The sequence below is a fragment of the Pseudorasbora parva genome, chromosome 9 (genome assembly GCF_024679245.1).
Source record: "Pseudorasbora parva isolate DD20220531a chromosome 9, ASM2467924v1, whole genome shotgun sequence".
NCBI classification, from domain to species: Eukaryota; Metazoa; Chordata; class Actinopteri; order Cypriniformes; family Gobionidae; genus Pseudorasbora; species Pseudorasbora parva.
Window position 1 is genome coordinate 8,875,096 of NC_090180.1, and position 25,354 is coordinate 8,900,449.

General features: G+C 39.0%; 1 protein-coding gene across 10 annotated transcripts in view; it reads right to left on the reverse strand.

The window, feature by feature from the left end:
• The window catches only part of tnika (TRAF2 and NCK interacting kinase a), a 102,727-nt gene extending 78,430 nt beyond the window's left edge, over nucleotides 1-24,297 (reverse strand). For 5 of the 10 annotated variants that reach the window (XM_067453739.1, XM_067453738.1, XM_067453737.1 and 2 more), the window contains exons 1-2: nucleotides 23,940-24,295; nucleotides 4,851-4,916 (exon numbers count right to left, since the gene is read on the reverse strand). In XM_067453739.1, the coding sequence (XP_067309840.1) occupies nucleotides 4,851-4,916; nucleotides 23,940-23,996 (123 nt within the window). In that variant the 5' untranslated portion in view covers nucleotides 23,997-24,295. Of the gene's footprint in view, nucleotides 1-4,850; nucleotides 4,917-23,939 lie in introns of all 10 variants that reach the window. The other 5 variants (XM_067453734.1, XM_067453733.1, XM_067453731.1 and 2 more) reach the window with 2 other exon arrangements.
• Nucleotides 24,298-25,354: the final 1,057 nt, after the last annotated feature.

The following is a 25,354-nucleotide window of genomic DNA, read 5'->3' on the forward strand; positions in this document are numbered from 1 at the left end:
GAAATATTTACAAAGAATAAAATGTATACAAAGACATGCTTCAAACATTTCTATATTTGCTTACAATTTCCTTCTTGGGATGGCAAAATGAGAGTAAAATTGAACATATTTAATGATCTTGGTTCTCAAACAGGATTATATTCAATAATTGCGACAGCGTTACTAATGTATTAAATCTAATACATTCAGTAAAAACTGCGTCTATAACCTAAAATGTTTTCTAGTACATCTGATTGTTTATATATTCAATTTCTGAATGTCTACTAGAAACACTTGATACCGCTGACAGGTATATTAAAGGCAAAATATCTGCACTATTGTTTTAACTCTCCTTTAGTTTACTGTCTTGAATGATTACATAAATGTATTTTTTCATACATTTTGAAAAATTATTTGCATGCTACATGTCATTAAATTAAATTATTAGATAAAGATGGTTTTGCTGTGGTATCTAAATTGCTGTTTAAAATGTACTGAATCACAACATCAAGACAACAAAAATATGCTGGTTTCTGCCTTTAGATAAACAGATCTAATTATTCGAACAAAGGGTACACCATAATTTAGCATGCCGTCTGCGTCGTGGAATCAGGACCAAAGTCTCTCAGTCACGTTTACAGCAGGTTTAAACCCTCGACTCGAAACCAACCGAGACATACAAGCTCAGTAAGAATCTGAGCTGAGTCACCATCAGTAACATAACACACCAACAGAGCAAAAGTGTTCAGTTCTGGTAACGTCGCTCCACCCAGTATCATGACTGCATGAGCGGTGCCATTGAGCTCTGAAGTGATTTTCATCCTATGAGTCAACGTGACATAATGTGGTTTGTTTCAACTTCAATGAGCATTATTCTGACCTGTTTCAATGCCTCTTATGTGCATGGGGAAATGGGAATTGTAAAAATGCATTATAATAGTGTAATAAAGAAAAATAAATTTATGCTGGAATTTTATCTAAATTATTCACAAACAGATGTAAAGGAGATTGTCACACAGTAGCATGACATGCTTATGCTTGCCTTGGTTTAACACAAATACCATTTTGACATTTCCCTGGTTATCTATGAAAGACATGAAAAACAACAAGATCCAAATCTCAAATCAAAGTTTAATAAAATAAAGAGATGAATTGGAATTCATAGATAGCATTTCTGTGAATTTCCCTTGAACAAGACTTAGAGATACAAGAAAAAAAACAACACAAACATATTTAACACGCAGCATTAATCAGATTTGTGCATATTGTGACCAAAAGAAAAACAGAAATAAAGAAGAGTAGAGAAGAAAAAAGGAAACTGAAGTTCTTGAAAGGGATGAGTTGAGAGCTTTTCTACACAGGTCTTTAGAGCAGGTGCCTCTGCTCAGACAAGGCGTCTCTCTCTACTGCACAAGAAGATATTTAGATAGAGATATTTTTATCCAGCACCAGTGCCATAAATAGGTCAATGTCATCCAAAATAAATTGAGAGCAGGATTCTGCTCTCAGGTGAGCCCCTGCAGTTACAAATGCACTTTCAGAAGTGCCCACATCTCTTTTTGTCCAAAGTGCTTCTTCTCCTGCAAAACTGGTACTGTCCCAGATCTGAAAATCTTGATACAAACAAACTCCCTCAAGATCAACTAAACCTAAATTATCATTCAAGGGTCGTGTGCCGAGTGGACCCTGAGGCCCCACACTTTGGACAGAGCAGCAGGCCTGTGTATACGCCACTGTAGAGAGCTATGCAAAAGGGTGAGGGTGCTTGTAGGAACCCATTAAAGACATCAAATGAGACGTACAACCCTAGTTATCTTATTATTATCTTTAGGCCATAAATGGGACAAATTATTAATGCAAAGTAAGCCTGGCTGCACTGGAATGAGGAGACTTTAAATTGATTTTAACAAATTAACAATAAATCATCATCAGGTTCCTAAAAAAAATGCATTCATGCATTTTTTTGGTCTCATTTTAACAGCATGCTACATTTTCAGTTCTTTGAGACCACTAACTACTGCTGTCCTGGTGAGCTTGAGCCAAGAGAAAAAAGGAGGCATGGTATCAGCTATGAACAGACACATAAATAAAAAAAACCCCACTAACTATTAAACTATTAGCCTATGCAAAGAAACATACAATTCAGCTATATCAGTTCCTGTCTGACTAACCACATGAGTGACCAGAGAGACAGAAAGACAGATGGATTCATTATAAACTGGATGTGACAGAATGGAATTAGTGACCCAGACCAAAATTCAGCCTCAGTGTAGGAAAGGTGTTGACAGTCAGACCTCAGGGATACAGACCTGTCCTTCTAAGAACTGAAGGGGCTGTTCTCTATTATGAATGAGGAAAGGTGCTCACTGGCGGTTTGAAGTCTCTCACCACCAGGCAGATCTTACATAAACTGGCTGTGGACAGCCGAAATGGCCATCCTTCTTTCTTAAACAGCATACAAACAATAGAACAATCTCAAGACAATAGGACGATGCATATTAGCACCTGAGCACCCAGCCTTTTAAATCAATGCTTACTTGCTCTAGTGACAACTTTGCCTGTCCTGAGGCTAAACTGAAAAATTCTGTTACTTTTAGAAATGGTTTTAAAATTAAGTGTCTGAACCAAGGGGGTAGCCAACCCTGCTCCTGGATGACTACCTTTCTGCAGTTCCAAACTTGCTGTAATAAACATGCTTGTTAATTCTGAAAGACGTTGTAAAGTATTCCTGAAGACCTTGATTAGCGGGTTCAGGCGGATTTGATTAGGGTTGAAGCTAAACTCTTCAGGGCGGCAGCACTGCAGGAACAGGGTTGGTAACCCCTAATCTAAATATCGGTTTAACATTAAGATTTCTTTATGACAAGGGGTAACCAACATCGTTCCAGGAGAACTACCATCCAGCAGATTTCAGTTCCAACCCTGCTCCAAAACTGGATATTTTCAAATAATCCTGATAACCTTGTTTAGCTGGTTCAGCTGGATTTGACACTTTTACTTTTGGATCAGTTTTACTTTTTCAATCCAAATTAGACCGATCTACCTTTTAATATAACTGACTTTAAAAAGTTAGGATTGACCTTAAAGAAAAAATATAGATCACTAACATTTAAGACTAATCTAAGCAGTTTATGCAACCGTCCTAAACCTAATCAAGGTCTATAGGATTACTAAAAACATCCAAGCAGGAGTGCTGGAGCCAAACTCCAGATGTTGGAAGGATGTTGGCCCTCCAGGAGCAGGGTTAGACAACCCTGTTCAAAGCAACTGTAAACTAATGCAAACCGAATCATTGGCATAAATGCTGCACCGGCTCAGCTGGGTACCCTGAGTAGATGGGCCAATGGCATTTTGCATTTACCTCCATAAACATAAGGACTGAATGACCTTCACTTGCACTAGACCTTGTCTGTCACATTTTAATAGCTAGTGTAAAATAATTTCCTGTACCGCATGGATCCAGAGCAAGGGATATTAATGATAGTGCAGAAAGGTGTAGCTGAAGTGGATGAGGTATGTTTATAGTACACCAACCCAGGTTCATCCTGCTGTGCATGTCTGAGACGTGAAGGGCAAACTGGAACGACAGAGGAGAGACTCACTAAGCGACCAGAAAGAAGGAAGGAAGACATTCCCCTCCCCATCTGAGCACAGATCGTCTGTAACGTCTTGTCTGTCTGCAGCTTCAAGGCAAAGATAGATGCATGTACATCAGACAGTCTCTTATCACATTCCACCCACTGAAGAACTTCTTTTAGGCTCTATCTGCTAACTCCGGCACAGAGCCAGCTCTCATCTCTCTTCCTCCACTGCTTCCCCTTCCATCTCATGACCACCGCTCTCATCGTTCTTGTCTCCTCCTCCCCAGCATGTGTCTTGGTTCCACAACATGGACCAGCTTTGTGACCCCATGCGGTCTTGGTGGCCTGTGCAAGAACCTGATCTGACTGAACTGTTTAATACTCTTTAGGAGATCCCCAGCTAATTTCTGGGCTACAGGAAGACTTCACATAAAAATGAACCTTTCATTTTTTTGTGCAAAAAATTTATAAAAATATGTTAAGCAGATGCAACTCTCTTCCATTCCATTAAAGGAGTACTTCAGCGGTGGGAAGATGAATCTGTATTTAAACTTGGTAATCAATGTAGTAGAAATGTGAAATTATTTTTGAATTTTGTGCTTTATAGACCGAGAAAAGACAGAAAATGTATTTTTGTCTCATGGGGATAAAAGACTATAATTCCCAGAATGCTTTCCTGCCCTGTGAGGCCATTCCCAAAGCCACCAACTTGATTACTGTGACTGAGTTGGAGAAGAAACTACGATTAAAAACTGAACGCGTCTGTTCAATATAATGAGTGAGTCACCGAGCGAGTACCACAGCACTGAGCACTAACTGCAGGAGAGCTGAGGTAATCGCGACTACACTCATCGCATACATTCACAACGCAAGTTCAGTCTGGCCAGTCTCAGTTCATGCCTTTGCAAGCTCAACTTTCATAGAAATTCATTTGAGAAGTTAAAAGACTTACATTGCTCACCATAGCTCCGTTTAAATGAGTGCCTGTAGCTGCGAGCTGAACCCCAAGCGTAAGGGAACCAGAGGTGGAGAACCCCCGAGATGGAGAAAAACCCAGAGGTGGGGGAACCCTGAGATCCCATCCTCCACCCAATTTTTTAAAGGAAGTGTATGTAAGATTGTGGCCAAAACTGGTACTGCAATCCCTATCCCCTCTCCCCCTCCCCCCTGACTCGAGGTTGCCAGATAGGCTGCAGGATGATTCATTGAAATACATTTCTTACATACAGTACGTTTTAAGATGAAAAATGGGGGGGGGGGGGGAAATTAAATACAATAAAAGTTTCTTACCTTGTACACCTGACCATACGTGCCATTGCCCACTAGTTCCACCAGCTCAAATATTCCTGCAGGGTCCTAAAGAGAGAAGAGTTTATGGTCAGCAAATGTACAATAATAGTCTGATAGTTTAAGGTATTTGTGACTTTTTTTTCGTAACTAATTGTCTTGTAATGTGTTGTACCTCCAGTGAAAAAGTATTAACAAAAAAGGAAGGCACTTGATATTATCCATCAGGAACTGCAGGGTATGGACTACATATTAAAAATTGTTGCAGAGGCATATAATGTATTTTTATAATGCGCACTGATGAGTCATTCACAATAACAGGAGGACCACATATCAAGTAAATAAACTGTGATTCCATGTTGACTTTAATAAACAGCAGCACACGGTTTCCAGCAGCAAGTTAATTGCTTCTCAGCTCACACAAACACAAAAACCCCTGGTGTCCTCCATCTTACAACTGTTGCGGTGTACCATCTCTCATGACCAGCACCCAACCAAGTGTGAGATTCACATCCAACACTCCATCTAACACCTAAATAAAGAAATGCCAAACAAGAGAGTCAATGCAGACAGAAAGGACAGGCCATTCCATTGTGCCATTCTTCACCCAAACACCACCTGGTTGAGTTTGTGACCCTAAACATCAAAAGCCTGCTCACTATCACCAATCGCTGTCTGACAGAAAACGGTTACGATAAAACGGTGAAAAGGGAGTGATATCTTTAGAGATGACATTGCTCAAAGGACAAAACCAGTATTGTGCGTATGAATCTTTTCTGTGGTTATGGCTCCTGTGAGAATTCCTGACAGACGGTGAGATTCCAAACTCGGACAACAATCAACAATCACATTAGCATACATGAGTGCCGTTTCACACAAATGTAACTCTCATTCTTGACCACACATACCCTGCTCTTAAAGGGATACTTTACCGCTTTTTAATATTAAACTATGTTATTCCCTTAACTAAAACGAGTTGATACATACCTCTCTCGACTCAGTGCGTGCACTTAAATCGCTCTGACACACGGTGACGATCTGATAGCATTTAGCTTAGCCCACCAAGCCCAGTTCATTCACTATGGAACCAAACAGAGATCAAGTTAGAAGCGACCAAACACTCGGTGCAGTAAAAAGTCCCAGTTGAAACATCCTCCCTCACATGTGTGAGGATGTCACCGCGCACCTGAGCGATTAAGTCCACGCACTGAGAAAAGAGATGACCTCATCCTGCTAACTGTCATCCTGCTAACTGTTGACGTCACAGATTATTATTCTGCCATCTTTCAAATAATTTATAATAAATATTGTTCATAATATGAACACCTTTCATATTATATATCATAATATTTCATATTATATTCATATCTATTCTGGATCATATATGTATGGCTGAATATGATTGATATCCATCTTTTATTTAGGACAATATTTTATTCCATGTTTTGTAAGTATGTAACAGCTTTCAGGTGCTCTCAACACAATAGCTCCGCCCACACGATACACCTCCAGTTAATTTGGTTTATTTGGAAAGACTCTGTACAGCGTATCTTTCTTTTATTAATATAACAAAACTAAAGACTTTTGGAGATATGAAGGATGCAATACTACTCTATAGGTACTCAAGATTGACATGAGATTGAAAAATGATACCTCCCCTTTAAGTTGTTATGCACAGCTATTTAACATTATTTCTGAATGTAATAATAAACTGTGATATATATATATATATATATATATATATATATATATATATATATATATATATATATATATATATATATATATATATATATATTTTTTTTTTTTTTTTTTTTTTTTTTTTTTTAGTTTTTTTTATTATAAATTACCATACACAATATAATACAATTTACTCTAAAATCTGCATCAAGCTTTGTATGTTTGAGAATGTTGCAGGCTATTCCAAATTAACGCATTTTGTCAAGTACATTTCTACACATAAAGCTGATACATGGTTTGGCTCTCTGGGGATGAGTAATATCATGTCCTTATGCTGACTGGTAAAATGCTGCAGTGTAGTTCACACAAGCGTAGACAGTCCACACAACAAAACTTGTGAAACGAAATGTTTAATTGATTGGAAATGTGGCCTGTCTGTTAGCCAAGGCTGTGAGGCCACTGCGAAACCAGTGCCACATCCAGTGAGACGTGAGAAAATGAGGGGTCAGATATTGTGCAACTGCCCAACAATGCTTTTATCAGCAGGTTACCGGTCTGCATTTTCTGTTCTGGCAAAGCATCAAAAGATGTGCTTTCTAAGATAATTCAGTCAACCCGTTGACCCCGTTCCTCTCTGGCGTGCTGCCAGAATCATTTGAATTATTCTTGTTCTCTGTTGATTTGTTTTTGGGGGGTTTTAATCATCAAACCAGTCACTAGAAACAATAGCTCATCTATTTATGATTATGGTTATTACCCAAAATAAGTAGATGGATTTTTTTAAAACTGCACCATTTATACAGCGTAGTATTAGCCGTTCAATCTTCTCCCTCGGGGTAAAAACTGGATCTGTCAATTCTGAGAATCTGCTGGCTGTTTCCATTACACAAGAAGTTGTAGGAGGAGGAGAAAAAGAAAAGAAAAGAGATCTGGTTTATAGCCAATCCCAAAATCCATTTCACGCCAAGGTGGTCTCAACACAGAGAGCTTAGTTGAAATGGCCTCAACAACATTCGTAATCAACGCTGAAAGATGTCTGTCTGTCCAGTGGGTTCATGGGGCCATTTGTAGCAGAAGGTCTTACGCAGATCATAACCCCAAACTGAACCATATCAAAGGCATGGGGGAAGTCAGCTGTGTGACCACATGACACTGACCGCTGAGAATGAGAAGAACAAGCAGGGGTAAGCACTAACCCACTTAAAGCTCTGAGACCTTGTAAATGAGTTTCCCTTCTAGATGACAACTTGCCTTGACAGACCTAAGAATAATGGTAAAGTAAAACACAGCAATCCAGAGTAAACTAACTAAAATAAATTGTTTAAATGCCAATGATTCTATTTAAAGGTTTAATTGTCATTTAATGTCCAGTACGAAAAACAGATTTTTTTATTTTTCCAAAATGTACAATATTATTGTTATGTATTTAATGTAGGCTATATAATGGATTAGGGATGGACGATAAAACGCTAACAAGATGCATTGCGATAGACATGTAATCGATATTTTTCCGATTTGATAAGTCTGACCGTAGTCAGACCAATGTCGTCTGCAAATTATGCAAGACCATCGTCCACACCTGGACTGGTAATACCACAAACTAGTTTCTACTTTCGTCTGGCTCCGTAGCGCAAGCCTCCGCTGACTGCATATGTGCCTCGTCCTTTGGGGAGGCGTTTATACTCTATGCGCTCGCTCGCCGTTGTGCTGTTCTTTAAACAGATATGGAGAGGTAATGTTCTCTGCATCAGTGCCTTATGACAAAGCATCTAAACAGTACAAATAAATAACGGAGACACTGCACCTTAATGTTAAAGGTCCCGTTCTTCGCGATTCCATCTTTCAAACTTTAGTTAGTGTGTAATGTTGCTGTTAGAGCATAAATAATACCTGTAAAATTATAAAGCTCAAAGTTCAATGCCAAGCGAGATATTTTATTTAACAGAAGTTCCCTTTCAAAGCCTACAGCGAACGGCCGGTTTGGACTACAGCAGGAAGTGCAGGGATGTAATGACGTCACTAGAACCGTTTGTTGACTAACCCTCCGCCCACAAGAACACGCAAAATAGGGGGCGTGGTCTTGTTGCTCTCCCACGTGGAGAAGAGCGCGCATTCAGCGCTTGCATCTCCCCGTTATGGTAAGAGGCGGGACCTTTCCAGGCAAAGTGCGCTAAGCTGATGTCCAATCACAACACAGGAAGCGCTGGCCCAATCAGAACTCGTTACGCGTTTCTGAAGGAGGGACTTCATAGAACAAGGAAATCATCAGGCCGTTTTTAGGACAGAGGAAATAGCGCCGTACAGATAAGTCAATTGTGTGAAAAATACTGTGTTTTTTTACATGTGAAACATGAACTCATGTTATATTGCACACTGTAAACATAATCAAAGCTTCGAAAACACTCGAAAAATGGGACCTTTAAGAGATTATTGTTAAGTGTTCATTGAGATTTTAGACTTAGGTTTACATTTAAATTATTTGAATGTTTTCCATTGCTGTGTTGACATTTCTGCCTTTTAGCTGGGGGGTTGGGGGGATATTCAGAGGAAGGTTAAAGGGTTAGTTCACCCAAAAATGAAAATTCTGTCAAAAATGACTTACCCTAATGTCGTTCGACACCCGTAAGACCTCCGTTCATCTTCAGAACACAAATGAAGATATTTTTGTTAAAATCCGATGGCTCAGAAAGGCCTTCATTGACATCAATGTCATTTCCTCTCTCAAGACCCATAAAAGGCACTAAAGACGTCGTTACAAAGCCCATCTCACTACTGTGGCTCTACAATCATTTTATGAAGCGCCGAGAATAGTCAAAAAAACGAAATAACGACTTATATAGTGATGGGATTCGGATTGGGGGTCAAACTGCTGAAATCATGTGACATTGGTGATCCAAATCATGAATCGATACACTGATTTATAACGGTTCATATCTTTGTTTTGAAATCGGTCTATCACTATACAATTCGTCTTTTTTTTTTTTGCACAAAAAAAATGAACTCTCGTCGCTTCATAAAATGATTGTAGTGAGATGGGCTTTGTAACGACGTCTTTAGTGCCTTTTATGGGTCTTGAGAGAGGAAATGACATTGGTGTCAATGAAGGCCTGCCTGAGCCATCGGATTTCAACAAAAATATCTTCATTTGCGAAGATGAACATCTTTCGGGTGTTGAACTACATTAGGGTAAGAATTAATGGCAGAATTACATTTTTGGGGTGAACTAACCCTTTAAGTTTAAAATAAAAATGTTATATTTATATATATATATATATATATATATATATATATATATATATATATATATATATATATATATATATATATATATATATATATATATATATATATAAATATATATATATATATACGTAATATATTTTTCTCCTGGTCCTTACTTTAGGTCATAAAATAAATAAATAATTATCGATATCGACCGTTATGAAACACATATCGTGATACAGTTTTCAGCCATCAGCCCTTTAATGGATACAGGCGAAAGCTAAAGGACACATCTCTGATTAATTTATTGTGGTTTATCATTTTATTCTACAGCTGGTGTCTTGACCATTTTCCTTACTCAGCCCTTCTCTTTACAGAGGTCTCGTGGCTCTTTCCTCCTCTCCTTCACCTCAGTCATCTCATGCTGGGCCTGCGCTTTGTCTGACAAGACTGGCAGGACGGCCCTTTTCTCCAGCAGCATCAGCAGACATGTCAGTCACAATGTCTATGGAAATGTGTTTTGCTCTTTATTTCTCCTTCTTGCTTCTGAGAGAGGAAGGATGCACATTCGCCCTGAATACCTTCCTGTCTTGGTTCATCTGAAAACGAGGGTCAGTGTGCAAACTGTCAGTGAGTGTGTGATGGGCAGAGAGGAGTTAACAACCTTGCACATCACTCAGGTTTCTGTTGTTCAAGCAAACATGAGCAGAATACCGTGTTATGGTTCCCACCGTTAGACTGACCCGTCTGACAGAAAACTAACATGGCAGCACTGTGCTGAGTAGAAGGGAAAGACAGCCTGAAAGGGGCTTTTTATAGAAGCAGAGGCACAACAGAAACTAACATGCACAGTTGACGCAACTCAAGGAAAATCAGTAGCAACCCCTATAGTTAAATATTAGTTCATGCAAATGTCCAAACTTTTCCCCCTGGTAACTGCCGCTTCTGTAACTTTTACAACGTGAACAGCTGCCACAACCCTGTTAAATTGATAGTTCAGACAAAAATTAAAGGCTCAGAGTTATGTTTTTCCAAACTCTGCTTATCATTAAAGTTCTATTCAATTAATCATACTTTGGCCATGTTCAAAGAATCACTCAATTCAGAAATTTATAAAAAATAAATGGAACATTTTTTATTCCACAAAAGAAAGCAAGTCATACAGGTTTGGAACAACATAAGGGTGAGTAAATGATGGCAGAGTACTCATTGTGTGAACCATCACTTTAAAGCATCTGTGTTTAAAGGAAAGGAGTGACGCGGATTTTAAACATTCAGAGCAAATGTTTCAGTTGTCCACAATCTCTTTTCCTCTTCATTTTCTGGATGATCTGTCTGCTTGACTCTGGCTCTGGATTACAATAGACGTTGTTTGCTCCAAACATTTCATAATGCCCAACTTCCTCTGGCACACACACAGACACACACACACAAATCTATCGGTATCCAATACATCCATATTTGACATGCCGCAGAAAAGAGTTGAGGCCCAGGCATTTTATTCATGCGACAAATGCAAATCCTAGAGTTCTTTTAATATAGCTAAACCACAGCAGATATTGGTTCCATGGCTAGCGGCATGTTCTTTACATGATGTGATGAGTGACCATTCTGTTTTGGTAATGTAATTTTTTGAATAAATTGGATTTAATACTTTACTAATGAGCTACTTCTTGTCATCATTTAATTCCTTTTTACATTGAATTTTATGGATGCAAACCACTTAAATGTTACACCCAAAAATGCTGTAATTTACTCACCCTTATGTTGTTTCAACCTCAAAATACTTTAGTTAATCTTCAAAACACAAATTAAAATGTTTTAATTGTACATGTGATGTGGTCCTTGCATTGATCAATGTTTACAAGTGAATAAAACCTTGAATTAAATAAACTTATTTAAAAATTAAAAATAAATTGAAATGTAAGACAACGTTGGTATTCATTCATTAACCTTTACTACATCTTTATGAACTTTTTGAAGCATTTTGGTAGCCTGACGTGGTTATACTCACGAGTCTGAAAATGCTCCATTGGGCTGTGATTATGGGGCGTGTTTCAACCGAACCAGGAAAGACATCAATTGGATAGACCTACAACCAATCAGAGCAACGAAGCGACGCATAACGGTAGTTGTCAAATGTCAACAGAGCTCAACTGCACTGTGTTGCCAAATCCGCGTTTTTTCCGTGGGTTGTTTTCTATGTCCGCAGGTTGAAGCGACTATTATGTGATATATAGACCCATGAGTGTGAATTTTAGCAGGCAACCTTGCCAAAACAACACACATTTCACCCCCTTTTTTTTCCTGAGAACTCTAAAATTCGAAAGAAATTTGCTGAAAGCAATTTCATGCAAGCATGTATGCACACAAATATATAAATGATTCCTGTGTAGAGTGCCTGATGAATGTACAACCTGTCCTCGGGTCTTTCAACTCTGTCTTTTCTTTCTCCCAAACATCTGACGCACCATAAAATAATGCTGTCTGTGGAGGGGCATGAGGACCAAGCCATGTTTCTGCCTTCACAGGCCATTGAGTCATGTAGAAGGCAAATGAAGAAGATGGTTCCGACATCAATACACGGCACCCGGGAGAGCGAAGCCTGCTGAACCGCTGATCAATACCAGTGATAACATAAACCTTTGGCTCTGAAATCCCATCTCGATCGCCAAAGCTCGCTCCCAATCAAGAGAGGCAGGCATCTATTTGTGCAAACATCCTATGCTGCCAATCCCAATGAACACGAGCAGAAGTCATCTGAAGTGCTGCCTCAAGCCAGCGTGCCAGACCAACACTAACTTTACTGAATAGAGAGCAGTGCTGAAAGTTTACTTTCTAATGCTACAAAGAATAAGGTAACACTTTACAATAAGGGGTCATTAGTTAAAATGGGTTAACGAACTACTTCTGCAGCATTTTTTAATTAGGGCTAGGCGATGTGGCTGAAAAGGATAACGTTATAAGTGATAATTATTTGGAATTTATGACCCATTAAAAAGTAAGGACCAGGAGAATATCACATAAAAAAAAAAAAATATTAAACTTAACCTTCCTCTGCTTACAATCCCCTTAGTTACAAAGCAGAATTGTCAACACAACCATGGAAAAGACGCTTTATTTAAAATGTAAACATGTTTATACTCGCCGATGCATGAGCGTGTCTAAACCAGTTGCTTACATTTACAAAATGAGCCAACAAAATCACAGAGATAAGCCTTTATTTTAAAGAAAAAATAAAGATCCATGTTTAATAAAAAATAAAAATAAACTAATTGAAAATGTTTGAGATCATCAGGGTGGGAAATTAACTTTTTTTGCCCACTAGCCAAAGTGGTTGGTGGATGTCCAATTTTACCAGCCACTTTTTACAGAATTCAAATTTAAAAGAAAGTGCATTAGCATAGTATGGGGTGAATTTGGGTTGATTGGGACATTTTTCCCCAGTCATTTCAATGGCAAAAACGGTCAGAATCATGAAATGAGTTACTCGACAAAGGTGCATTATTGTTACTACCAACATCATTCTTTGGCAAAAGCTGTCCAATCGGTTACAATGAATGTTTGAAGTAGTAACCAGTAAAAATATGTTTTACAATTCACCAGCCACTGTGGCTGGTATACACAGCAAAGTCACCCGCCACATTGAAAAAGTACCCGCCATTGGCTGGTGCTAATTTCCCACCCTGGAGATCATTAATTTAGTTGTGTTCTCCCATCTATTTGTTTTGTTCTAATGTTATTGGATGGGAAGTGTACCACTGCCCTCGAACCCAGCGGGACTCGAACCCAGGTCTTCCGGCATGAGAGTTGGACGCTCTAACAAGGAGGCTAAAGGCTGCAACCTCTACCTTCAGTCGCTAGAGTGTTTCTTGAGATCAGAGGAGTGAGGTTTACTCGCACAGCAGCTACTGGCCTCCGTTATAGAAAGCAGATGTTCTGTTCATTCCTCGAAAACAGGATAAACTAATTGATTCTTGGTATTTAAGGTCCTAAAAATGACAATCAATATTTTTCTCAAAACTTCCTTGTTAGTCCAAACATTTTATTTTGCACTGAAAACAACTTCATTCGGATTGTGTCACGTTATGATGCAAGTGCAACGTAAGACTGCCTCTGCAGAATAAGATCATCACCTACTTCATCAGCGCATATTTGGCCCCGCCAACTGGCATGTTAGTGAGAGGAGATGTTTTTGGGGGTTTATGGTTTACAATATCATATTTTGATGTTGTTAATACTTCTGTATTAATGTTCTGACTTGAATGCATGACATCATAATAACAAATGCCCTACGCTAAGATACAAATTTACCAGACGCACCTAAATGCAGCATCTGTCCTGATGAGAAAACAGCTAATAACTGCATACTTACCTGCAAATCAACCACTGATACAAAATATTAAAACTTTTGTGTAACAGTTAATGGCACAAAAAGTTATTAATGCTGAATTTTGGATGTATTATTGTAATTGAAGATCATATTTAGGTCATGACCATCAGTTGTTTGTGAAACAAAAGCTGTTTAAGCATGAAATGCTTGACTATAACATCCACATTTGTGTATTACCATAAGAATGGGATGCGTTTAGTTTAGTTTTTTTTTTTAACCTAAAACCTAGTTAAAATAATGCAAATGAATGTCCATGCCGCTACCCCTCTACCATAGCAGTTTTAAATTATATAAAAACAAACTTGAAATATCGGTAATTATCATTAGGGTAGTTATCAGTCTATAACAAGTTTTGGTAATGCAATAAAATATGTCTAAATTATCTTCCTTATTGAGTAGTGCTGGCTACTTGAAAAGTTATATTTCATACTGATGTCAGACTGAGCTATAAACTATTTAAGTTCTATATCTGTATGTCTAGTATATTATAGTCGCTCCTCACTTCAATAAACAAATCAATCAGTACTTAAGTACATGAAAACTGTATAGTTTTATAAATTTTATTTAGTACCTTTGTACTTTTATTCCACTACAATTAAAAAGGACTATATAGTAATTTATTTTACTGGAGTAATATTTTATTAGGGCATCTGTACTTTTACACAATTACTTGATTTGTTTTTCAAACGCTGCTTTCAAGGGCCTTTAAAAATGTTAAAATCGGACTGAAAACTTGAGAATGACCCTAACCCTGCATGTTAGCATTTGTGTTAAACCTAAAACCATGTGAGTAAATTTATGACAGACCATGACCACTGAACAGTCAAGTGATGTGCATTTCTTCAATACGTCTGATATCAACACGCAGTAGCATGCATCTTGAGATGCAGATCCAATTCAGTAAATGGGCGCTAGACTAAAATGAGATAAATGAGTATTCTGACTGAAACAGCACATTTGCATAAATCAAAATACAATGTTTTTTGTTTACAACAACAAAATGATGTAGTAAGTGACGTGCACAGAACACAATCAGTCACAGTAGACTACTGAGACTCATGTGACAACCAGATGTAAACAAAGAGTCTCTTGCGATCATCTGAGATTAACCTTAATTCCAAGCGTAAACAGGCCAGATGTGCCAGTCTATTAAATATACCTTAAAAAGGTTATACATCTATCTAATTTAAACTAAATGAAAGTCTACATTTGCTCTGTGTACAGACAGGAAATGGGTCAGTGGACGTCTGCTGGAGGGTAGAGTGGCGGAGAGATTGAGGATGGGAGGGGAGATTCAGAACAGCTAACGCTGCAGGGCACGGGCTAACTGCAGACACAAAACCCAAAAACCCACGAGCAAGGGGAGAGACAGCCCTCCACACCCCTCAGTTTAAGTGTCTCGATGTGGCTCTGCAAGAACTGGCAGTTCAGCCCATCATCAGCAACTACACATTTTCTTTTCTTGGTGAGCCACATATATAAAAATAATGTTATACAAGACATCCTCGGGCTGAATGGCATAGAATGGAATGCAGCTGGAATGCCCGGGTGAGACTAAGTAAGTAAGTAAGTGACTAACTAACAAAGGCACTCAGAACAACACACCCAGGGTGGACACCAGACCCCACGCTGTCAAACGCAGAGTCATCTGTCACTGATGCTCTTTGAGGAACGCAGGTATGATGTCGACATCTCTCCTACACTACTGCACATGGAGAGCACAGCGAACGGAAGTCAGTTAAGGGGGAAGCAGACGGTGCACCACCTGGCCCTCACAGTGCCCGGCGCTATTCCTTCAACCCACCGAGCTGCTGAATGAAATCACATAGACACTCAAACTAAGAGGAAGTGTGAATGAAAGAAGGATCTTAAGGCCTAACTCCAAGCCCAAAAAAGACCCCAACAAGAGTCGCATCTCGTATTTAAGCTGTTTTATCATTAATGGGTCTGTAACATTTAAGAGTGTTCACTATTAAAGAAAAGGAAAGATATTTATATAGGTTATATTAAAAAAAGAAATTTTATTAAACATGGTTCTCTAAAAAGCACTTTGTTTATTATGTGTTTAATGTAATTTTGGATTGCAAATGAACACCTGTAAGTGTACACATCGTAATCATGTACACAATGATTTTTTTAAACACTAGCCTTCAAAAATATATATATATTTTATTATATTTTAAAATGTAATTTATTCCTGTTATGGCAAAGCTGAATTTTCAGTGTCACATGATCCTGATGATTTGCTGCTCAAGAAACATTTCTGATTTTAACAAAGTAATAATAATAATTGTGCTACTTAATATTTATGTGGATATTTTTTTCCCAGGATTCTTTGATGAATTGAAAGTTCAAATGAAAATATTTTTTTTGAAACAGAAATCTTTGGTAACAATTTTTTGTCACTTTCAATTTATTCATGCTGTATAAAACTATTAATTTCATCAACAACAACAAAAATAATCACTTACTGTCCCCAAACTTTTAAACAGTGGTGAATTTCAAGGAAACACTATTTTTCGATATCAAATGAGTTATCAATTCATAAATATAAAAATTTAATTCATTTGAGGATTTGCACCAAATTACATTGTACAACCTGAACAAAGCTTGCCAAAAAGCTCAAATGATCTGATATTGCAACAGTTATTGACCTTGAGACAGTCATACCTTGACACATAAGGGTCCATTTTGTTTTCTGCATGTTGGTCATAAGCACAACACATGACACATACATATACACACATGCATACATACATATTTATTATACACACACTTATCAAATATTTAAAAAATTTACAAAAAAAGAAAGAAATTTAAATCTATCAAACTTTAGTTCATTCTGATATCACGTTTTACACTTTATAATATGGTTGAATTGAATTATAAAAGTATTTTTGAATAAAATAACAGCAGATTAGCATCACAAAAATTACCCATATCATTTTTAAAAAAACATAACCTTGAATCTTAATACGCCTGACTGCACAGAACCTCTAACCCGCAGGCCCATCAAACCCATGACAAAATAAACCTTGTCTGCATTACGAAAAACACTACCTCATTAATCTGGATGAACAAAGGTTATTCTGATGACCTGCATCAAAACCAAGCCTATAACACGGACACAGTGCAGTACACGACCCCTTCAACAAACTTAAGTCCTCGCTTCTTGTGTTTGGAGCTAAAAATGGCCAGACAACAAACAAAAAGGGCATGGATCTCATTTCAAGGTTTGTGGTCAGAGCACAGAAGCTCATTTTCAGATGTCGTCCCTCAGGACTAGGTGAGGCTGAGCAGGTGATGCCAAACATCGCTCCCATGTATGTGGGACACAGACCTCCGCTTCTGTGCCAGAGAGGGAGTTTATGAATGGCTCATCTGAGCATGTGCTGTGCTGAAATGTTTCACCACTACTGCATGTCAGCGCTCTGCTTCTGGGTGACCTATTTCCCTTCTCGCTCAAACACAGCATGCGAAAGCACACTCAACGACATGAAAAACACACTCAGACTATTTAAATGAACGGCCAGATAAAAGCAAAGGATTGTTTCCATGTGCAAGTCTGACATTTTTAGAAACAAACATCTACTGTAGTGAGGACTCTGGACAGACAGCAAAAATAAGGTTGCATCAGCAACTGTATGTCTGTTTCGTCTACAGTACAAAACCAAGACCAAGCATCAGGCGTGTTTTTAACAACAATCTGTATTTTCTCCACTGATAGAAAGTGACAGTCAGGAAGTGACGCAAGCGGCCTATAAACCTCAATTCTTATGGTGTGAAAAGCGAGGAGCTATCCATCACCTCGTCTCAGTGAAGGGCAGAGTGCAGGGCTAGTATAAAACAGAGATTAACACTTAAACAAATCCCATACGAAATGTGAGCGACATCTGGGGCGCCATGCGATTTGTAGTGTCGAAGCATGTACGTGCAAACAGATCCGTGTGTGAGAAGCCAGTGAAGGTGAAGATAATGCACCAGACACAATGGATGGCCAAATCAAAAGCACTCAAAGGGCTATCTGCAGTAATCTTTCCATCCCACGCGCTACTTAGCCTTGCGAGCGGAGAAAGGAGAGCACTTCACGGGCATCCCTTTAGCCCATTAGCTCCTACAGCACACAGGGTAATTGGTTTATGACTGCTGTGAAACTGTGCCTCACCATATGGGCATCCTTAAACTGCCCATCCACTTATATCTAGCCCAATTTACTCATCAGACACACTCATCACGAAACATATTTTTACACTTACGCATCGCCATTTTCAACTAAATGTGTAAAATATGCATTTTGGCCGTTCATATACATGATTGCGACATTTTGGGGGCCTACAAACAAACTCAAGAGCAATTTTTTTAAACGGTAGCGTTATCGTCTACAGAAACCTGAATTTGTGACAGTGAGGTCAAGCGCATATTGTGTTCAGTCTATAGAGGGTATGCACATGACATCAACGTTGTCCATAGTGACTGCGGATACGCCAACTGACGCCTGTTTCACACACACTCTGTTTGCAGTGCGGATTTTTTTCCGTACCCATGTTAACAGATTACAGCTTTTACACTTTATGCGGATGCTGTGTTGTTTGCATTAAAATCAACATGTTCTGACGTGAAACTCTAGTAATTTCACCACAGATGCGTATCATTTTAAATATACTCGTTTCAAAGTCAACACATGGCTTTTTTTCTCTGGTAAAGCAAGGTAACGACACATTACCTGTAGCCTGACAAGCCAGACCCACATCAAGATGTTTGGTCTGGAAACTCACCATTGACAGGGCTCAATCCGGATAAACGGTTGTCTTTCATACTCCCTCTGCACGCGACTGGATAGCCTTACAACCAACCAGGTTGTACCAACCGCCATTCACCAGCTTCTGTGTTTACTAGAAGCACGCAAGCGCAACTCTGCCGTCATTATGTTTATCCCCGCCCACCAGCACTACACGCAATGTGATTGGCCCATCTAGAGTTTGGCGTTTACAGCTCAGAAGTGTATTGAGAGTTGCTAGATGACCCTCGCGGGCAGGTTAGATTTGCTGCCGCTAGGGTGCGTCTAGATTTCTAGTCTACCTTACCTGGCATTTAGGTAAAAAATGTGCCATAATGAATAGCACTCGTCCTTTCTTGGAGGTGTAAAACAAAGTTCATGACCTGCAGAATTTCTGCATTGTGATTTTATGCTATAACCTATGTTTAAATGTTTTTCCACTTGTGTGAGCTAAATCTAAAGTACTGGGCTATATAAATATGAATGAATGAATTGAATACAATGTTGTTTAAATGTAGCAACCGGACTTCTATGAAAGAGTAAACAAAGAGAATTGCAATTCTGACGAACCATGTTCAGTAACAACTTTTGGATTTTAAATAAAAAATAATGAATAAATGCTGTGTTTGTGATATGAAACAGCAGATCAGTTGCGCACTATAAACACAGCACAACAGGGCATGCGGCTCCTGTACTGCATACGCAACACAACACCACATACACACTGCAGACGGAGTATGTGTGAAACGGGCGTGAGTGGCAAAAAGGCTGAGCTGTAGCATTGGTTTTCAGTGTGAATGCCACGAAAAACACACAAAACGTCTAAAACAGGAAGAGCTTTGAGATTGACTGTGCAGAAGTTACAGAAAAGAGAAGCAAATGGAGCGCTACAATTTACAGAAACTGGACTCGGCAGCAAAACGTGGATTTTTTGAGTTATCATTTTGTGTCAATATGTTGAATTCGGGGGTAAAATCATACCTTATATATTGTATAGACGACTCATCAGATCAATATTTAGCATATATTCTGCATGATTGGATGTTTTTAAATGAGCACTGACAAAATCAATACAAGTTTTATGGCTGGACAAGATGAATATAACAATGATATAAGCGATCACCCGGATTTAGACCGACCTATATTGTATTTATATAAAGCGTTCACGAGGCAATTTAGCGTTGTATTTCCCCAGCGTTGAAATCAGGCTCATATAAATATCAGGAAACAAGCGATTCCTGAATGTATGTCAATATCCATGGAACTGGATGTTGGGTAAGTTGTAAGGAACAACCTATGGAGTCCAAACTTTAGTTTAAACCAAGCGGCAACCTCCCCCAGTTTCTCTTGAAGACAATATGGAAGTGACTTAAACTGCAATTCACACTGGCCGCTAAAGACACGGTCCAAAAGGAGCAGAATCTCATTAGGTGCGTTTACATGGAGCAATAGCCTGGATGGATGCCAGCCGAACTTAGCCCCGCCTATACATTTTTTAGGCCGGGCAGTTCGGTCTGGCCTTGCTCCATAGAGGAGTAATTATCTCCGAACAGAAACTGTTCGGACCAATGAAATCATCAGGGCGGGCTTTAGACGATGACGGACAGATGATCAACAGTAACGTAATCATGCACGTCATCAAAGAGGCTTGGATTATATTTGTTTGAATCCTAAACGGAGAGCTTGTTTGTATGCATTCACCTTCACAATTTCTCTCAAAATTAATGATGATCATGTTGGGTAAGTACTCTGTGTATCATTCAAATTATTATTTTTTTTGTACAACACCGGCAAATATCGTTTATTTCAGCGCGTGCCGACAGGGTTGCCAAGTTTTTACAACAAAACCTGCCAACTACTAGCCCTAAACAATAGCTTCTCTGGGGGTTCTCCGGGGAAAAAATGGCGTTTGGGGGGGGAAATGTGTGTTATTTTGGCAAGGTTGCCTGCTACTATTCGCACTCATGGGTCCATATATCACATAATAGTCGCTTCAACCCGCGGACATAGAAAACAACCCGTGAAAAAAACGTGGACTTGGCAACACAGTGCAGTTGAGCTCTGTTGACGTTGCTTCGTTGCTCTGATTGGTTGTAGGTCTATCCAATTGATGCCTTTCCTGGTTCGGTTGAAACCGCCCCATAATCACAGCCCAATGGAGCATTTTCAGACTCATATTCACACTAGAATTGAGTATGACCACGTCAGGCTAATGGAGCACTGTAATCGGTTTAAAAGTCCATTCCAAATGAAAATGCTCCATATTAACACCTCAATCGGAATAAAAATGCGCAAACCAAATGAAAGGTGGGATAAACCTTTTCATGAACCGATCAAACGAAAAATGTAACCATGTAAACGACCTGACCCGATTACTTTTCAGTGCGAGTCCTTATGTGACGTGATACACACACGTGCCTTCACCACTGACCGCGCAGCACGCTCACATGCAGGCTAGAATGTTGAGAGGAAAGACAATTTTTCTGAGGGGTAAACTTTTTATTTTGTTAGAAGTTATGAAGATAATGTTGGCATAATGACAGACATAGCCCGGCTTTATCCTCTCATCTTGACAGCGTTTGTCCCAGGCACTTTTTACTTCAACTGCGCCTGCAGAATTTATTTTTTCTGAGATGATTACGCTTTACAATAAATAAATAGCTTTTATAAAACCGTATAAGTCCTGGTGGCCGTTGAGAGTTGCTATGGCATCCGTGAACACATTCCAGCTGCTTTAGAGGACAGCGTCGACATTTCTGACGCGGCAGACAAACGCTCTGTGATGCGATTAAAAGTCGGCATATGTAAACATAAGATTGGTTTAGATAACGTCTCATGTAAACAGTCCACTAAATCTTTTAATCGGAATGACAAAAAAGTGTGCATGTAAACGTGGCTATTGAGCCTCATTTTAAAATGCCCAAATTTACAGCAGATAAAAACATGTACAGCCTGGTACAAATTGTGGTTTTGATTTATACAAATAATTTTGCCCTTCATGACAACTGTGAGGGGGTGTTTTTTTTTTTTATAAGTCATTTGTTTACATTTTATAATGCCTAAAAGTCCTGCATAATTAAGAGCGTGGCCACTGAGTGACGGGTGGATTACCGCTTGTCTGCTGTCTGTTAGCCATCACGTCACCTCAGCTCAGCCCACATCCCACCCTTTTGCCCCTTTTCTGTTATCTGGGAGTGACGCACTACCAAGATGGCTCTTTAAAAACCTATGGGTGAGGTCATGGAAAATACATCCATATTTGTTTTTTACAGTCTATGGTTTAAACTGATAGTCATTTATTTTACTCACGTTTTCACAGTTTGCTCAATAGATCCATTCATGCAGCAGCTCTCCTGCCACTCAGTCAGGCTGAAAGTAATGTTAACACATACCCTCTATAAGCATGTAATATTCGTGTTTCTTTAGATGTCAACTACAGGCCTGGCATGCACGACAGCCTTTTTAGTCATTTATGCGGATCCTTGTGAACGGGGATCGTTTTGACAATGGCTATATGCGAAATTTTTAGTACATTGTTGTCGTGTAAATATCCCCTTTATTGTATGCATTTAGCAGACATGTATATCCAATAAGAATGACAGTGCATTAATCTCTGTGTGGCAATGATGGTGGCATGTTTTACCAGTTGAGCTACAGCACGACACACATACGCTCACACTAATTAGACAGACTGACACAGTTTTTATAATCCGAGGAGCGACGCATAAAACGGAGCCTTGTTAGGAAGTAACCCAGTTTATCCACTCAGAAGTCACAGGAAAACATGCTGTGAGTAATTTGGTGGCATTAGAAGGATTTGAGCATTTATCAAGCCATGCATATGGCACACAGTTTCCCAGCTGGACACACATAGATCCTGCAACAGCACACAGAAAGTTGTGTCCATTGAACAAACAGTGGAAGGGAAAAAACATGGGTAAATTACTCACTGCTTTATTTCTTTTCTTGGTATAAATCTGACTAAATTGTAATATTATTAAATACAATAAAAATGCAATTTAAACATGCAATTGCTCTGCTGTGATGAATGTGTTTTCAATTTCTGAAGCAGAATTAAAATCGCTTGAGTCCAAAAAAAAAAAAAGAATTGAATCAATTCTGTTTAAAAATATTCATATATGAAAATACTTCAAAAGGCATTATGCCATATAATCAACATACAGGAAGCCATTTTGTCGTCATGTGACAAGAATATGTTGGCCTTTTTATGAGAAGGCATGCTTTATTCAGGTCAAATGATTTATTTATTTTTAAATCTAAAAAAAAAATCCCCCTCATATATAAAATAAAAAATACAATAAAAACTTGATATTCATGACATGATTTATGATACGTTTAACAAAAAATAAATTCAAAACTTTTTGGAAAATGATGACTAAGCTTTATATTGTACTGTATAGCTACATTCATATAACATTTTCTTGTACTGATGACTGCAATACATGTTCGCTTCGAAAATGTAATAAATCAAAGCCACAAGCATTGCATTTTGAAGAACTTGACGTTTTAAACTAGACTTCTAGAAACAAATTTCCCTTTTCCTTATTTTGGATATTCTTATCATTGATTCATAAAAGTCCTGATGAAACAAATCAGAGAATCAGGCATGCGCGTGGAGCTAGGCAGGCTACTTTAGTAGACTAGTTCAACATACAATACACACACAAAGCAAAAGAAATGCCTGAATAACATTACAGGCTTCACTGCGATATCGTGATCATCTGGAATGACATTTGCTGCAATAATCTGTAATAAGTTTCGCAAAAGCAGTTTATCTAATAAAAGCAGCCGTCGATCACAGATTCTTATCGATTGAACAAGAAAGAAAATCGCTTTTGATCTGAATTAAAACGCCCTGTTGCTGCCCGTCAACCCGTTAATTTAATTTCATTCCATTTCTAACGTTACTATTGTAGTGATTGTTGCACCTGCCATTACGGCGCAACTGCAACACCAAAACACATCAATGAGCATCTTCAATAAAGGACACATAACTTACCCTTAACGCGGAGAGGTCTATTTCATCCAGACTCCGAGCCGGAGAATCGCTCGCCATATTAAAGACGAAAGAAAACCGGAATTACACGGAGAAACAAAGAAATGTTGTTGAATAGATCTCAGACAGCCGTCCGCTGATCTCCTACGGCAGCGCGTGCAAATCTCGTCTGGCTGTTCGCTCGTGCTTTTGTACAATCCGTCTTTTGACTGTGGATTCCACCGATGCTTTCGCTAGACCTCAGTTAGATTTTACCCCAGCAAGCAGAAACATCGTGTGCTCTGCGGACAGCATGCTTTTTTTCAGGAGCTACACATCTCTCAGTCTCTACTGTCGCCGAAATCTCAATGCCGCTTGTCTTGAGAGTAGCATCAATCAGTTATGTGGGAGTGGTCAGGAGAAGGGGCGGGATCAGCGTCACTAGTACCGCCCATTTATTGGTTCCATTGTAAAGTTCATGCAATAGTATGCTTCTGGGAACCTTCTTCACTTCTATGGAGCCCAATTCTTTTCTCACAGTTAACTTTATGTGTCCCTTATTCTTATTTCCTTCATGTTAAAGCGGATGCACGCACGTTGCCACGGTTACGCGCCTGGCCCGAAGTTAACTTCCGGTCTGTGTTTGTTTATCGGTGTGGATATGGCACTACTCAGTATACATTTTTGATGTACTATTCTTGGATACCATGATATAAATATTAAAAATCAAGCAGAGAGCATGACACATACGCAAAAACAGTGTGTGACTCACCAAAACGCCTTGAATGTTTCATAAATATCCAGTCTGCATGTGAGATCAGCATCTAATATAATTAGGGCCCAAGCCCTGAAAGGGCGCAGAGCCCTATTGTTCTTCTAAGGATTATTTGTTATTATTATTATTATTATTATTATTTTTTTACGCGACTATTTGGGCATTTTTGGGGCCCTTCCCATGCTCGAAAACTCTTGAAACTTTGCACACGCATCAGAATGCGCGGCCATCAGGGCCGGGCTGAGGCTGGGACCCGGGCGTGGCAGGGGGGCTCGACAGCGCCCCCTAAAGTGGGGTCTGAAAACGGGGTCTATAAATCAAACACACTTCCACGTATATATATGAAACTCGGTACACATATAGAGCTCATCGGGCCGAACAACTTTCGTGCTCTAAGTTATGTGTCAGCCCAACAGGAAGTGAGCTAATATGGGTTGTTCGGAAAACGCATGCTCTGAAATTTGCTATACTCCTCCTAGACGATTCACCCGATCAGCACCAAACTCGGTCAGCCTGAAGTCAAGACACTGAGGATGCCAAATTGCGAGCAACTTTCTGATTTCTCAAACGGTTTGGCCGTGGCGAAGAGACGAATTTATGGCGAGAAAAAGGAAACAGGAAGTGTGTTATAACTTTTGCATACATTAATTCATTTTGATGAAAC